Consider the following 17,543-nt stretch of genomic DNA (forward strand, 5'->3'; position numbering starts at 1 on the left):
TATATCCATTGTAATTGCATCTGTTCCCTTGCTGATTTATCTAGTTTCGTTCTCTGTTCTTTTCTTCTTCTTCTCCTTTTTCTTTTTTTTTTCTTTTGTTTCTTTCTTTTTTTTTTTTTTTGAGAGAGATTTTTGCTATAGGGCATGTGTGCTTGCCAGAAAGACAGAGAGAGACAGAGAGATAGAAAGTGAGAAATCACCCCCCAGGGGGAATGGCCATGCCACAATCCTTTCTCCTCCATTCTCCTCTCGGGATCTTGGGCACGCATGCACATGCGCCTGGCGTGTCTTTCTCTGTTCTTCTTGATTAGTCTAGCTAGTGGTGTGTCAATTTTGTTTATCTTCTCAAAGAAACAGCTTTTGGTTTCATTTATTTCTCATCCTTCTTCAAGGTCTGTCCTGGTTTCTAGTCATCTGATGCAGTGTTCACTTTTTTCTAGGTATCGGAGTAGATCCTGTAGTACTGGTAGAGGAAATTTCACCTTAGTTCCAGTTATGTTTCTCATAGCAGTTATGGGTCACTTCAGGTGCTCGACTCCTCTGCCAAACATTCAGTTCTGGATGAGGCGGTAGCATGCTAGGGAGATGATCCAGTCACACACTACACAAAGCGCAGCACACGGATCAGTGTACCAAAAGTTCCAATGTGTGCGGGTGTGCCTGGTGAGCCCAGGCTGGCAGGGATGGTGGGTGGTGAAGTCCAAAAGTTCCAAAGTGTCTCTCAGATCTCAGCACAGACTCACCCTAAAGGTCTGCCCAGACCAGGCTCAAGACTCCCAGCAGGCAGGTGAGCAGGTGGGATGAGCCTAAGCTTCTGGAATGGTGGGTGATGGAGTCCAAAAGTCCTAAAGTGGCTCCAAGACCCTGAGCACAGACTCACCCTCCCAAGAACTTCTTCTAATATTTCTTGCGAAAAGATCTGATGACAAATTCTCTTAAATTTTGTCTGAAAAAGTGTTTATTTCTCCTTTATGTTTTAAGAATAATGCTAGTTCGATTTTTTTATTTTTCTCAATAATTTAACTATTTTACTCTGCCTTCTTTTTATTTGCATGGTTTCTTTTTTCTAAAAAAAAAGAATTCTTTTATTTAAATTTTATTTATTTATTTATTTACTTACTTATTTATTTTTATTTGACCAGAGAGGGAGGGAGGGAGAGAGAGAGAGCAAGCAAGCGAGCGAGCGAGCGGCCAGTCTGGGACTCAAATCATGGTCAACCATGTGAGAGTCCAGTGCCCTTAACCACCACGCCACCTGCTGGCCTTTTTTTAGTTACATGGTTTCTGATGTGATATTTTTCCATGCTTCTGTGCAGATTAGGTGTGCTCCTGCCTTTCACAGGCATCTTTCCAGATTTTCTCTTAGTCATTAATCATTTGCAGCATGCATGTGTCATAGTTGGGTGTAGTCTTTTTTTGGTATTTCTACAGCTTGATGTTTTCCAAGCCTAATGGATTCATGGTTTGGGGGTTATCATAAACTTTAGAAAATTCTAAGTCATAATAGTTTTAAATATTTCTCCTGTTCTTTTCTTTTTCTCTTCTTCAGGTATTCCCATTGTGCATGTTACACTTTTTGTGATTATCAGGAAGTTCTGGCATATTGTATTTTGTCATTGTCTCTCTCTCTCTCTTATTTTTATTTTTTCAACCTCATTGCATGTTAGTTTTGGAAGTTTCTGTTAACATATCTTCAAACTGATTGATTCTCTCCTCAGCAATGTCTAGTTTATTGATGAGCTCATCAGAGGCATCCTTCCTTCCTGTTATAATATCTTTATTTCTAGCAATTCCTTCTAATTCTTCCTGAGAGTAGCCATCTCTCTGCTGACACTGTCCATCTGTTTGTAACCAGGGCCTGCTAAGCCAAACTGACTCATCTTGTTAATATCAAAAGTTTCTCTCTCAGCCTGATACTCTTTGTCTGAGGTTTCTTACAGGAGCCAAAGACAAAGAGCCAATGTTCTGCCCCAGTAATGATCTGAAAATCCTGTCTCAAAAACTAATCATCTTATTGTACTCCTTAACTAAGACTGAAACTTCTGTCTCAAAGACTAATTACTCATTTTTGCTCCCAGTTAAAAATTAACCTGATCTATGCTTTTCTATAGATCGTCAGTAGCCCCATAGCATCACCTTTTCCCTATAAAAGCACTTGTAAATCAGCTGAGCAGTCAAAGATATTCTTACATGTCTTCCCAGTGTGGCCACACTGTATAAACTCTCATTTCCTCTCCCATCAACAAGTTTGCCTCTCTGTTTTGTTGAGCAGTGAGGGGTTGGATCTGCTATGGTATTCTCAACTGGAGATGTAGAGCCCCTCATCCAGCAACGTGTTCTTGCATGTGTTTCGTTTCTGCCCTTAGGGTCCTTAGCATGTTAATCATAGTTATTATTTTAGATTCTTGGCCTGAATACACAAAATGTTTGTCATATCTAAGCCTGATTCTAAGTTTGCTCTTTCTTTACAAACTGTGTTATCTTTTTTTCTTCTAGAACATCTCAGAGATTTTTGTTGAAAGCCAGACATTATGTATAGGGTAAAAGAAACAGAGGCAAACAGGTCTTTAGTGTGAGAGTTTATGCTTATCTGGCTAGTACTTAGGCTCTGTTTATTATTTGGTGTTGCTGTAGATATCAGAGGCTGTTTCCTCTGGTACCCTTGTTTCTATCTTCATTGTTGTCTTTGAGTTTTTCTAGAGATCCCTTTATTAAATAAGCGTTTAGGGACCAGCAGTTAGCGTAATGGCTATGTTGCTGGACTCCTACATAGTTGACCGCAGTTCGTGTCCTGGACCTGGTGGCTTAAAACTCACGCTGGGCGCGTGTGCATGCGTGCCCAAGATCCCGAGAGGAGAATGGAGGAGAAGGGATTGCGGCGTGGCCATTGCCCCTGGGGGGTGATTTCTCGCTTTCTCTCTCTGTCTCTCTCTGTCTGGCAAGCGCACATGCCCTATAGCGAAAAACCTCTCCCCAAAAAAGAAAAAAAAAGGCATTTATAGATGCAGTTTCTTCAGTTCTAATCCAGTTATAAAGATGTTCTGTTGGCATGGTGGTGAGGTGTGTATGAGACAGAGGGAGTGTTATATAGTCTTATATTTAGGTCTCAGTCTTTCTGTGAGCCTGTGCCCTTGGGCTGTGACCTTTGTATGAGCTTCTTAGTTGCCCCCACCTCTGTCTCCTACATCTGGTCACTTTGGTGTTTCCCTTCCTCAATTCCTCTTGAGGACAGGCTTTTGAAAAGGAGAACTAATTGTCCGACTGTATTTCAAAATGATTACTTTTCCCGTCGCCCTGCCAGAAGCCTTAGAGGATTTTTTTTTTCTCTGATTGTTATTATGAGAACCTGGTATGGCTTGTAGAAGCAAAACTCAAGTGTGAGCCTCCTAAGACTGGACTCACTGGAATTAACTCTTAAACTCTTCCACTGTGAGCTTCCAAAATGCTGTCTGTTATAAGTTGGGATTTCCTGCTCCAGTGCAGTCTCTGGTGGTGTTTTTTAACTCCTGAATTTCCCTGCAGGTAAACTGGGATTCTCTGAATTGCCATTTTTAAAAAATAATTATTTTATTTAGCTTTATTTATTTACTTATTTTAATTTGACCAGAGAGGAATCGAGAGAGAAAGAGAGAGAGAGAGAAGGCAAGCTGCCAGGTTCGGGATTCAAACTGTAATCTGCCATGTGGGAGTCCAGTGCCTTTAATGACCATGCCACCTGCCGGCCCCTCTGAATTGCCAATTTTAGGGCAGCAGTTGCCCTGTCACTTCAATTCTCTGATGTATCTAAGAAGAGTTGTTGATTTTCGTCTGCTGAGCATTTATTTCTTATTGTGAGAATGAAAGCGATGATTTACAAACTTCTTACACTCCAGACTAGAAATCACAAGTCTCTAATTAACTTTAGTTATTTATATCTACCTCCATAGTTTGTCTGGGGTTGACTCTGGCAAGGAAAGCAGCATCCCACACCAGTGTACCCATGGGGGGTGGGGGGCAAGAACATCTGCCAACTGACCTTTCAAGTCCTTTCCCCACTGATGACACCTTCAGGGCCTGTCCAATCTCTACGCCAGTCTCTCGATCTAGAACTGACTGTCTGCAGCCCAGTCATAGGACAGGTCAGGGTAGACCTCACCATGTGCCAGGTGCCTGGATCACAGCTCTTGGACATAAGCTGCAGGGCACAGGGAATCACCTAACTCCTGGATTAGGGTGTATGGCATCTGAGCCCCCAGGCCACAGACAACCCGGGGAAGCTATAGTTGGAAGGATAGTAGGATATAGCCAGTGAAGTGATGAGTAGTCTAAGCCAAACCATTCAGCTTCCCTGACCTTGTGGAGAATGTGTGTAAACTATACGTTGTCTCAGGAGCTCACTGAGCAACCATGATGTAAGGCCCATGACTACTTAGCACCAGGGGAAGGGATGTTTGCCTTCCCCCTCTCAGAGACCACTGAGCTCTGATACCAGACACTAGTGGTAGGCATACAGTGAGGTGAAGTGGCACCTCAGTGAGAGCTTCGTTAGAGGCAAGTGCATCCAGAAACATCCTTACAGGAGTGAACAATGGGAAGACACTTTCTCGAGGCCTCATGTGATTATTATGGACATGAGTAGCAGATGGTTTAAACCAGTGAAATCCTGGTGTTAATGCACATCTGAATTCTTCTGTGCCCCCAGTCCCATCTCTCTGCTCTGGTGAGAGTCCAGGAAATTTGGGTAATACCAGCATAGGAAGGAATTTGCACTGAATCATTTGAACAGTGCCTGGTCCATGGATTTGTGCTAAATTGGAACTCTCCCACTGTGGGCTTTGGAAGCTGGAATGGGCTGCATGGTGGGAACTCCCAGGATCCTGTTGCTTCATAGGGGCTCTATGCCCAGCAAGTTTGCAGGAAGGATGGCCAAAGACCCTACTCTGAGGCTTACTGCTGGGCCATTAAGTCCTGGGTGAGGTAAGTAGAAAAGGGACATAAGCTCCTAAGGTTGGAGATAGATGGACACCCAGGGCAAACTTGACCTGGGCTTTGGACAAAGGGGAGTACATTGATGCAGGTTTGGGGACTAGAGAGGTGGGCAGAGGGCCAGGCTCCTGAACTTGAGGAGACCAGGCCTAGGGGGCTGGTGAGGGAGTGTTTGGAATTGACTCCAGGAGCATGGCTCTGAGCATCACTGGCCTAAGTCTTGTTCTCACTTGGCATTAGGGCCTTCTTCCATCTGCTTCTTACTCCCTACCCACCGCCCCGCCTCGCATCCTAGAGCCCTCTAGCTTTAGGCTGAAACCCTTTTTCTCATGGCCTGTATCCTACATCCCAGTCACACTCAATCACTCCATGTTGCAGGGCCTCCATATCAATGGAGAGTTCCCCTCCCGCCTCACAACCCTAGGAGTGCGATTTCTCTACTTCAAGGAGACCCTTGCTTTATGCACTGTGGACCTGGGTCACCTCTTGGAGGACTGGGTGCTCCCTGCAGAAAAAGCAGTCTATGAGAGAAGACAGACCCCTCTCTTTTCCCAGCTGGTGACCCCTTAGAGCCCCCCCCCCATCTCCCACAACCACTTTCCTTTCGGAACACTTGGTAGAGTCTTGAGGTCCCAACCACTTTCCTTTCGGAACACTTGGTAGAGAGTCTTGAGGTTATGTTGCCTTGCCCAGGGAGTCAGACAACTGACCCTATGGGGAGGGAAAAAGCTGAGGAAAGGGGGCCCATAGGCTGTGTGGTGATGAACAGATGGGTCTTTTATTTGGTTTGGCTTTGCCAGGCTTGGTTTGGGGAGTGGCAGCTGATGGACAGGAAACATATGCAGAAGGAGCCATGTAGAGACAGGATGGGCTGGGGAGATAAAGGTTCCAGCACAGAGACAGGCATGCATAGGGGTGGGTCCAGGATCTCAGTGTCACCACAATGCCTGGCTTAGGACCTCAAGGGTAAGTGGTGGCAGGAGCCAGATTTGGGGAGGCATAAGAGCCATGTAGGGTCTGGGAAAGCCAGCAGCATTTTTAGGCTGGAAGGAGCTGTGGGCCTGAGCAGGGATAGATGTTTCCTTGGGGAGTGGGGTGAGCCTCTTAACTCTCTCAATCCAGTCAGTGAAGTAGGCAACTCTGGTGTAGATGCTGGGGTAGGTGGGATGCCGGCAGCTCAGGCCCCAACTGGCCAACCCCACCAGGACCCAGGTCCTGGGCAGAGAGCAGATAAGGGGGCCTCCAGAATCTCCCTAAGGAAGAAGAGAAAGAAGTTAGTGTAGGGGTCTGTGTGAGTTGGAGATATCAGGTGGCGAGGTCGGGTGTTAGGTGCTTTGATTCCCTGAGTCAGGGTTCCACCTTAGACCCACACTCAGAGTTGAGGTTCAAAAAGGAAATGGGGAGCCAGCAGGGGGCATGGTGGTTAAGGCACTGGATTCTCACATGGCTGACTGAATGGTTTGAGTCTCAAAGTCATCCTGAGAAGAGAATGGAGAAGAAGGAATTGAGGTGTGACCACCCCCCTAGGGGGTGATCTCTAACTCCCTCTCTCTCTCTCTCTCTTTCTCTCTCTCTCATAAGTACATGCTCCCTATAACAAACAAACAAAAACTAAAATAACAATAATAATAATAAATAAACAAAAAGGAAACAGAAGCTGAGTTTGCAAATTCAGGGACAGAGCATACAGGTAGGGCAAACAAGATGAGGAGTGGCCCAGACAGGTTGGCGTGGTATGGGTGTGGGAAGAAGTCACAGGGCCACATGGTGGGGAATCTGGGGAGTCATGCACAGGGAGGGGCATAATCTCCTCAAAATGGATCAACGTGGTGCTGCTGTGTGAAGACTAGGCAGTTGTTGAGCACACATGGGGTGGGGGAGACCAGTTGGGGGCAACTGCAGAATAGGACATGGTGGTGAGGAATGGCCAGATTTGGGTTAGTATTTGGAAAGAGGATCCAAGGGACTGATTGTATCTGACCCTTTCTCACCAACCACCAGGAAGATGCAGAGAGAGAAGGTAAGAGGGCTGAGAACCGAGGCTGGGAGCAGAGCGGGACTAGCTGGAGTCAGGACATCTGGGACCTGGTGTTCAATACAGGGTATGAGAGGCTTCTAGGGCATTAATGGTGACAGTGACTCTGGCAAGACGAAAGGGCTCTGGAGGCATGACAAGAACAAAGCCAAAGTGAAGTGGGTTAAAGTAGTTCACTGCAGTCAACTCTGGGAGTCTTTGAGGAAGGAGTAGAGAAGCTGGGCAGCAGTGGCAGGAGATTGCTGCTGTGACAAGATGTTTGGGATACATGAGAGGGAGGGCAGAGGACGCCAGGGCCAGGAAAGCCCTCAGGAGCCTGGTGATCAAGTAGAGGCTAGTGCAGCAGCCAGGAGGGGCCTGGAGACATGGAGCAGATGCAGGTGCATGGATGGCCAGGATGAGCACTCAGGTATGACTGTGTCAGTCCTCTCAGCAACATGAGAAACAAGATGGTGAACTGAGTGGGAGGAGGGGCCTGGGGATGGCACAGAGGCCTGAGGGAGAGGTAAGGAGTGACATGATGTGGTCCTCAAAGATGTCCAAAAGCTCAGTTCTGGAACCTGTCAATGTGTTATCTTAAATGACAGAAAGCACTTGGCAGGTGGGATTGAGTTGAGATCTTAACATGGGAAGGACCAGCAGGTGGTGTAATGGCTATGCCACTGGACTCCCATGTAGTTGACTGCAGTTCAAAGCCCTGACCTGGTGGCTTAAATTCACACCAGGCATGTGTGTGTGTGTTCCCAAGATCCTGAGAGGAGAATGGAGGAGAAGGGATTACGGTGTGGCCATCCCTCCTGGGAGGGAGGGAGGTGACTTCTCTCTTTCTGTCTCTCTCTCTCTGTCTTTCTGGCAAGTGCATGTGCCCTGTAGCAAAAACCTCTCCAAAAACAAACAAACAAACAAACAAAAACATGGGAAATGATCCAGGGGGATCTGGGTGAACCCAGTATCATCACAAAGTTTCTTATAAAGGTTGGAGGGTGTCAGGAAGGTCAGAATCAGAGAAGAAGCTATAACAACAGAAGCGGAGGTCAGGCTGATGTGCCTTGAAAATGGAAGAAGACACCATGAGCTAAGGAACATTGAGCTCTAAAAGATGAAAAAGGTCAGGAAATAATCTCCCCTAGGGTCTAGAGATCAACTAGCATGCCGACACCATGATTTTAGACTTTTGATCCCCCAGACTGTAAGATAATAACTGTCTGGTGCTTCAGCCACCAATTTGTGGTGATATGTTCCTCTAGCTCTCACAAACTCATACATGGGGTCATCCTAAGAGTGTCTCCGTGCCTCCCTTCAGTGGTTCCCCCTTCCAGGGTGCCACCACCCAGTCTGTTGGGAGCCAGTGTGAGTCCTGATGGTATGGGCAGTGGTCCTGTCCACTCCAGGCCTCTGCAATTCATGCAGGTGAATTATGTGGCTGTAGTGTCATGCTGGATTCTGTGCCTACCTGGGGAATACAGGGAGGACTCTGCAGCCAACAGCCCCTGGAGAGTTCCAAGAAGGCAAAGGGAACTCCAGCACTGTGGTGTCCTGTGCAGCAGTTGGAGATAGAAGACACCACTATGTGCATGTGTCTGGTAGGTCCAGGGCCACAGTGGTGAATTCCACTTTGGGTGAAAGGATGGTTCTAAGACAGGCCCAAAAGAACAACTCAGACAGAGGGAGAAATAGGACCAGGACCATAAAAGCCAGCACTTGTTAAGCACTTGCTGAGTTTTTTTATTTTTTATTTATATTTTTTAGAGATTTCGCTATAGGGTGCATGCACTCACCAGAAAGACAGAGAGAGACAGAGAGACAGAAAGTGAGAAATCATGCCCAGGGGGGATGTCTCCTCCATTCTCCTCTTAGGATCTTGGGCATGTACGCACATGTGCCTGGTGTGAGTTTAAGCCACTGGATCCAAGACTCGAACCACAGTCAACTACATAGGAGTCCAGTGACATAGCAATCATGCCATCTGCTCGTCCCCTGAGTTTTCTTATTAAGTGGAGGCTATTAGCAACTCATTTCACAAGTGAAGGAACTTAGCTAGGATTACATCATATGCAAATGGCAGACTTAGAACTAGAACCAGCTCTGTCCCCATTCTGAATCTTATATCACCCTGTCCCCATCTCTTCTTTGAGCTACTTCTAGGCACTCCATGCAGGAAAGAATAAGGTCTGGGGCTTGGGGGGACAGATCAGGTGATTTTGCAGGAGATGAGTCTAGACAGGCGGTGGTGATGGAAGCCTAAGGAAGGAGGAGTAGGAGTGGAGAAAGAGACATCTGCTTAGACCCCCAGGTGGCCAGCTCAGTGCTGCCCTTGGCCTGGGGCAAGAATAGAGAAGGCATAGGGTTAAGGAGACATTATGGGATGTCCAGCAGGCAGTCAGTCAAAGGTGCTGTCCCCAAGGCTCCACGGCATGGCCTCTGCTGAAGGCAGCAGGTGGAAAACAAGACTAGAAGAAAGCTCTCAGGTGCCTGCTGCAGAGGACTCAGTGGCTAAGCCCCACCAGGGCCTGGCATTTGGCAGGCTCCTTGCTCCACCTGGGGGCATGGTTGACGCTGTGAAAAGGCTGAGATATGCCAGACAGTCAGAAAGATAGGATGATGGGGATCAAGAAACCAGATGCTACCTCCCACCAGGAGGTCAGATGGGTTGAACTCCCCACCCTGGCTCAGCCAGCTCACTGGGCAGTAATGAAAACAGTGTGCCAATGAGCCCTTCCCAAGGCCAAGGTGACTCAATGCTCAGATGGTATAGTAGGAGACCTGGTTCTATCTTCCAGTATGTTTTGCCAGCACTGAGATCTTAGCTTACTGTATTTATTCCCAAGATCTTATTGTAACACGTTGCCATAAATTTAATGCCTTAGAAACAGCATGCATTTATTCTCGCAGTTTTGGAGGCCAGAGTCTAAGAGCAAGATCTTGTCAAGGTCACACTACTTCCAAATGCTCTAGGGAAGAATCCTTTGCTTCCTCTGGTTTCTGTGATATTGGCATTCCTCGGTTGGTGGCTGCATCACTCAAATCTCTGTATCTGTATTCACATGACCATCTTCTATATGTGTGTCTCTATGACTTCTCTTATAATAATATCAGATATTGGATTTAGGACTTGCCTTAAGTCCAGGATGATCTCATCTTGAGATTGTTAACTAATTATATCATCAAAGACCCTATTTACAAGTGAAGTCACTTTTTAAATTCCAACTGACATGGGTTTTGGGGGACACTCTTCCAGCCACTATATGGTCCTTTCATTAATCTCATGAAAGAGGTCTCATAATCTCCAAAGCTTGGCAAAAAGACTAGCAAGGTCTTCAAGCAGGACCGTGTGTAAAACAATGTTTGACTCCAGGGTCTTAACACTTCTCTCCACTCCAGGGCAGCATTTATGTAAAAGCTTGGCCCACAGAAGCCAACTTAGGAGGCCAGAGACCACCAGAAAGAGAAGAGCATCAGGGTTGGCCTTGGAGTCAAGCACCTAGGACCAGGTTGTGCCACTTCATATTAGGATGGCTACTTTCCTTCTCTAGGCCTCAGTTTTCCCAAATATAAAATTTAACTTTGCAGAAGGTGGAGAAAAATCTTCACAGTCCAACAGTGAACTTATATCCAGAATATATAAAGTGCTCCTACAAGAAAGACAATCCAACAGAAAAATGAGAGAGGGGAAGACACTTGAAGGGAAGCCACAGACAAAAATACATCCAATAACAATAGACATACAGAAACATATTTAATTTAATTTAATTAGTCATCAGGAAAATGCAAATTAAAACCACAAACCACTACATACTCACCAAAATGGCCAAAAGGGAAAATGATGGAGAGTGCCAGCTGTGGATGGACTGCCAGAGGGAGGCCGTTTGCTAACTTCTATCAAAGGCAAACAGACTCATACACACACCTTTTCACTGAGCAATTCTACTCATGGGTTTCTATGAAATAGAACATTTAAGTATATGATGTTTGCACTCCAATCACAAATACGAAAATACACACAACACACAGCATTGCTCACAATAAGAAACTACTCAAAGCCCACCAAGCATAGAAATGATCATAGAATTCAGTTCCTATGGCAGCATGCTCCAGAATGAGAATGAAAAACCATACACAAAACAGTATGACCGACTCTTCCAAATATAATATGAAGACTCAAGAGTGCCAAGTGTAAACTCAGAATCGAATCTAAGGTGTTGAAAATGCATATGGTGGTTATGCTTTGGCGTACAGGAGACCTCTGGGTGCTAATAACACATGTCAGGAAGAGAAAGTTCATCGAGCTACATCTTTGTGAGCCATGTCTAAAAAGTTTAAATAGCCAACAAAAATGGATGTTGTTTGCATGCTTCTGGTGGGTGCCCTCATGCTGGGATGAACAGGGGAAAGGATTAATCTGGGGCTGGGGGAATTTTTTTTTCTTTTTTTGAGAGGTTTTTGCTATAGGATGTGTGCACTTGCCAGAAAGACAGAGACAGAGAGACAGAAAGTGAGAAATCACTCCCCGGGGGGATGGCCATGCTGCAATCCCTTCTCCTCCATTCTCCTCTCAGGACCTTAGGCACGCATGCACATGCACCCAGCGTGAGTTTAAGCCAGTGGGTCTGGGACTCGAACCATGGTCAACTATATGGGAGTACAGTGACATAGCCATTACGCTAACTGCTAGTCCCTGGGGTGGGGGAATTTTGAGGGATGGAATCCAGTGAAGATGCACAGAGGAAAGGAAACAGGAAGTCCAGGTATATCCACAAAGAAAGAAGAGGCAGCACAAGTTTTCCCTGGAGAAAAAGAGGCTGGGAGAACTGACACGTGAACACCAGATGCCAACTTACTTGACAGATGGCCTTTCCTGTTGTGAGGTCCCCTGCACATAGCATCTCCTCATGCACAGAGTAGTTCTGGGCTTGGCCTGTTTTTATCGCGTATAAGATATTACAGAACTTGTTCTCAATGAGGCCCACCTTACCCTCCTGGAGATGGAAGGGTGGTAACAGCTGTGCTGCAAAGATAAGTGAAAAGTCAGTGCCATGCATGGTAGCCTAACCATGGAAGCCCAGGCTACCCTACAATCCCTTGCCTGACTGCTCACAACTACCTCCAAACATGAGGTGTTCTCAGAACAGCCATGCTTCAGGTATACTTCAGTCTTCTCCCATCCTTGATAACCTCCACTCCTTTTTTCACCAGCCTTTCCATATCCATATTTAATTAACAGAATATCATCCTATTCCCTCTACCTGCTTCAAGGCAATGTACCACACCTTCCTATTCCACAATGCAGCAAATCCCTCCAACACATGACCCATTCACTGAGGCTTAGCAACATTTCACCAGTTTTGATTCCATCTCTCCAACTAACCCTCTTCACCCATCAACTCACCCATTACTCATCTTCTCACACATACCTATTCATCCACTTCCAGTCATTTGCCCATTCATGCACCATTGCATCAATATCTCATTCCTTCCCTCCCATCTATCAACACATTCTTTCACTTCATCCTTTCATCCACACATCTTCTCCTCCATCAACACATTCATTTGCTTCATCCTTCCATCCACACGTCTAGCCATCTAGTCATACATCCATCTACCCACCCAAACATTATCCATCTGTCCATCCACGCACTCACCCGCCCTATCCACCCACTCGTCTACCTATCCATCCACCTTTACTTCCATCGACCCACTCATCCTACAACCTATCGCTCCATCCATCTATTCATCCAGTCACTCCTCTATCCACTCATTTCTTGATCTATTCTTGGGCTAGGTATCTTTTAGACACTAATAGTATAGGCAACCACTTTTAGCTGGGAGAGACAGAGTGAATTAAATAAGTAAATAAAATTATTTTAGATCTATTAACTAGCATGGAGGAGATTAAACAGGGAAGGGGTATGCGTTTTAGTCACTTGATTAAGTAAAACTCAGAGAAAAGGCTGAGATGTAAATGTGGAGAAACTAGTCATGTAAAGATTATAGGGCAGAATAAGGAAAGCAGCAGAAACTGAAAGCTCATTGCCCAGAGACAGGACAGACCTTGGAATATTCAAGGAACAGTGAGGGGCCCATGTGGTGACAGTACATGTGAAGGATGAAGGAAATGATACACAGAGTGCATTCAAAACCTTAGAGCCAACCAGGAGTGTGGACTTTATTCTAATTTCCTAATGACAAGGCACTGGAAGGCATTGAACAGGGCAGTGGCATGGTTTGTATTCTGAAATAGCACTCTAACAGTGGTGTGGCCACTGCAGCAGAGGCATGCTAGGGAAGTCAGGAGACCAGGTTGGAGGCTATCAGGACTGGGTGGTAGCAGTATAGTGGAGCATTCAGGGTCAGGACCTTAGTATAGACTGAAGCATTAAAAAATATGTGGTCCCTGACCTCAAGGAGTCTGTGTGTGTGTGTGTGTGTGTGTGTGTGTGTGTGTGTGTGTGTGTGTGTACATGCTGGGGGATGCATGTAATATGATTAGGGAGTATTCCTGATATTTACTAGACAACGGCCAGTGTTGTTGGCAGAAATTCATTCAATAAAGATGCATTCTGTCCAAAAATACCTGTAGCGCCTGTGTTGAGAAACACTGTACCAAACTGAGCCAATAAATAACTAAAACATATATTCTTTTATCCTACATTACATCATGAACATTTCCTCAAACCAAAAACACTCCCTTCTTCATAACTGTTGTGCATAAGTCTCTGTCCCCTTTCTCTTTCTTCCATATAGAAAGAAAGGAAAGAAAGGAAAAGAAAGAAAAAGAAAGACACTGTTCTCATCTTTTATTCAGTTTGCCTACCAAGACTATGAAGTTGATAGCTGACCCAGGTTAAGGAAACATCAAGTTGATGTTCAGAGAAGTTAAACACTCTGAGTCATAATCCTTCTAACTTGACTGCATAGGCTTAGAAGTCAGAAGCTACAGTGGTGTGTGTGTGTGTGTGTGTGTGCGTGTGTGCGTGTGTTGTGTTTCTACTTTTCCTAAGTACCTTATATGGTAAGGGAAAAATCAAGGTGTTTAGACATTACCTCAGATGGGCCATCCCCTAAGCATGATTTTTTAATTAAATCCACTCATCTCAGAATCAAGGCTGAGTGAAATTTTGGAGTCAAGAACAGTGAAGACTTAAACAACCCAGATACTTCCCCCCCACCAACATGAATACAATGCTTATCAGTCAAGTCAAAGATATTACCATATACATTATCATCAATAGTTAATTTTTCATTTTGTGTCTATTAAAGTATTTGTTTGTTTGCTAAAGAATTCAGTTTCTTGATTCTGAAAGTCAGAGATTTCCACACTTTCAGAACCTGGGTTTGGGACTCTCAAGCTGTGGAATCACACACTTTCAGAATTGGAAGGGCCCTAGTTTGGTCTGGTCTTCATTTTACAGATCACGGAAGTGAAGCACAGAGGACCAAGACCCAGAGCTTCAGCAAACATCCTGGGCCTCCCTGCCTGGCTAAACTGCCCCTCCTTAGTTCCTCTCTTCCTTCTCCCTTACCCTCCCAGTCTCCCACACCCCCTCACTGTCCTCGGTGAGCATTCCCCAGCCAGTTATCCAACAGGATGCATGACTGGGCAGCTGCAAGTCCAGGGATGGGAGGCAAGCAGGGACAACATATGAAGTGAAGTTCACAGGCTGACTCAGTTGCAACATCGCGATGTCACTCCCAAAAGCATGAAATTTCTCAAAATCTGGATGGATGATGATCTGGTTCACAGATATCTTCTGAGAGTGCTGGGTTTGACTGTACAGTTGGGTGTTTCCCAACAGAATCTGGTATTTCTCTGGAGCCTGTGATTTGCTGGAGAAGGAAGGATCTGTTACTCACTGTCACCCCCCAAAGAGTCCTACATCCTTGTCTGACTGCCCACACCTGATTGGGCTCCTCCACCCTGCCATAATTCTCCCATTTATTTTTTTTAATTTAAAATCTATTTACTTATGTATTTAATCAGGCACCCTCCAGTCCTGAAGCTGAAGAATATCTTACTTGCAACCTCAGGACACATAGCCTTCCTATCACACCCCAAGTCAGAGGAGCAGAGTCCTAGTGCTAAAAGGGTCCTTGATGGGGTCATAAAATTTAGCTTTTTCATATTATATAAGGGAGTTCTGGCCCATACCAGTTCCAGCCTCAGCTTTATGAAGCCTCCCTGCACCCATTTTCTGGCCTTTCCAGTTTCGCCTGTCCCCTCTCAAGGGTTGCCCCTCCCCTGTCAAGTACGAAATGACCTGCTGAATGAACAAAGGGCTGCATGAAACTGCAGTTCTCCTGGTTCCAGGCGCAACTGACAGAATTCCTGACCACATGGCTGAGGTCTCATAACCACACCTCTGGAAGGTCCTCCTCATACTCCACGTGCCCAACCCTTCCTTCTGGCAAGCCCTACCCCAAGACAACAGCAGCTCTCTGGACGCCTCTCCCTCAGACTGCCCTTCTCACCCACACTGGGCTTGCTTTCCTGCATGGTGCTTACTGGATCTCTGCCTTGCCTTCCTGAGAAGGGGAAGACCCCTCAACCCCCCTATGCCAAGAGAGGGTCTCAGGTGTCGACAGAACCACAAAGCTAGTAAGCACATAGGCACAGCTCCCTGATCTGGACCCCAGTGCCCCTCACTCCCTCTACATCTGTTCCAGCAGAAGCTGGGCACCAAGTCAGGCCCAGCAAGGCCAGAGGAATTGGACTCCTGACTGTCCACATTGTCTCCAAGGTCCTCCCTCCCTTGCATCCTGTTACATGGGACAGTAGCAATCAACAGCTCCTCCCAGGCACTCACTTTACGGAAGTGATAAAGAGTCACCTAGTTGTTGCATTATCTTCAAGGGCTTTGATGCCTCCTAAATTGTGACTAACAGGAGGCGGGTGGGTAGTGAGGAGGATTCCTGGTCAACTGTGGTCAAGACAGCCACTGCCAATGCTCTCAGGGAAAATCTGTGCTAGGGGGACAGCCACAGTGGGCAGGTGGCAGGCTTCCTCCCAGAGTTAAGGATGAAGGGGTGCCAGGTGGCGAGTGGGGAGGACAGGTCAAGTGGAGGGAACTGCATTGGTGGCAGCAGACTGACTAGAGCAAATCCTATGACAGGAGGGCATGAGAGCCCCTGCCCCTATCCTTCTCATCCTCTTGAATCTTCCTCCCTAGACAGTCACTCCAGCAGGGCCCCAGGGAAAGAAGACTCACTTGAGAAAGCAGTGTGCAGTGGAGAGTAGCCAGTGGGAGTCGACAAGGACAGCTCCGCAGAGGTGCTGGCCCTTGTAGAGCAGGCTGGCCTGCCACGGCCACTGGCCAGGTGCTGCATCCTGACCTCCAAAGATCTTCCCAACCACCTTGGGCTTTCCGCATACTGTGAACATACACCCCCCCCCCAAACATGCACACCTGTTAGAGGGACCATGATGCCCCTGGGTGTCACCCCAGTGAGGCTCCTTCTCCACATGAAAGATGGAAAAAACGAGGTCAAGGTATAATGGACCTGATTAGAATGACTGAGGGTTACCCTAGCCTTTGCCTTCAATGATCATCACTGGGGACTGGACTGTGGAGCACAGCTGAGCAAACTCTGTGAGAATCAGGGCCAAGGGGCTTGGGGTGGAGTAAGGGTGACTGTGGCCTTAGCACTGTAGCCTCAGGAGGCTCTGACAAGAGCTGGCCAGGAGCTAGACCTTGTAACCTTATTCCCTCAGCAGGACATACTCCACGCCTACTTCACAGATCAGGGAACTAAAGGGCTCAGATGTTGCTAAACGTATATGCCCGGGTCACCATTTCTAGGTGGCTGTGTCCCCTCCACTTTACCCCATAGTCTCAAAAAAGAAAGAATCCCAGTCAAGAGTCTTGAGGTATTGTGAGACCTGGGGAAAGCTGCTCCCCATCTCTGATTTACAATTCTCCATTTCTAAAAGGACAGGACTGCCGGCTAACGAAGACAACTTGTTTCTAAGACCCACACCTTAGAGGGGAGTGGAGGGCCAGACTCCTGAAATGGGGTACCCTAGTTCCAGGCCGGTGCTCCCCAGGTCTCAGGAGGTGACCCAGACCCTTGGCAGCCATCCTGGTGCTCCTCCTCCCTCCAACCAGCCCCAGGGCCAGCCCTGGTCACCTGTCCAGTTCCACTGTCCCCACGTTGGGTCCTGGAGCTGATTCCCCACAGAGCAGGGAGCCAGACCCACCTTGGCTGATGTTGACTCTGGGGCTGCCTAGTTGTTGGCGCAGCAGAGAGAAGATGGTCGCAGGTGACTTCCGGGAAACCGCTCGAGCCGTCGAGCCCGCCATCCCCACCCCCAATTCTCGCCTCCCACAGGCCAGGCTCCACTGTCCTCCACTGCCCCTCACCTCCCACCCCCCATCTCGCTCCCCTTCTGGCCCTGGCCTTCCACCCCAACTCCCGAGTCCCCGATTGTGGAGACCTGAGGCCCGGCCAGGCCTACCCTCTGCCTCAAACGGCTCTTGCGTCCCCCGGCGCCCGCCTGCCTCTCCTGGAGCCTGGGGAGGGCTCTGGCCTTGTGGCTGCTGGGCCGGGG

General features: G+C 47.1%; 1 protein-coding gene across 1 annotated transcript; it reads right to left on the minus strand.

The window, feature by feature from the left end:
• Window positions 1-5,726: 5,726 nt before the first annotated feature.
• Window positions 5,727-17,365, minus strand: LOC102489676 (putative serine protease 47). Its single transcript, XM_006156617.2, has 5 exons — window positions 17,193-17,365; window positions 16,204-16,366; window positions 14,547-14,824; window positions 11,839-12,005; window positions 5,727-6,218 (listed from the first exon to the last, which is right to left on the minus strand). The coding sequence occupies exons 1-5, from the start codon at window positions 17,293-17,295 to the stop codon at window positions 5,901-5,903; spliced, it is 1,029 nt and encodes a 342-aa protein (XP_006156679.1). The 5' UTR covers window positions 17,296-17,365; the 3' UTR covers window positions 5,727-5,900.
• Between the last annotated feature and the right edge of the window lie 178 nt (window positions 17,366-17,543).

Source organism: Tupaia chinensis, unplaced genomic scaffold (genome assembly GCF_000334495.1).
Source record: "Tupaia chinensis unplaced genomic scaffold, TupChi_1.0 Scaffold000506_1, whole genome shotgun sequence".
Taxonomy (NCBI): Eukaryota; Metazoa; Chordata; class Mammalia; order Scandentia; family Tupaiidae; genus Tupaia; species Tupaia belangeri.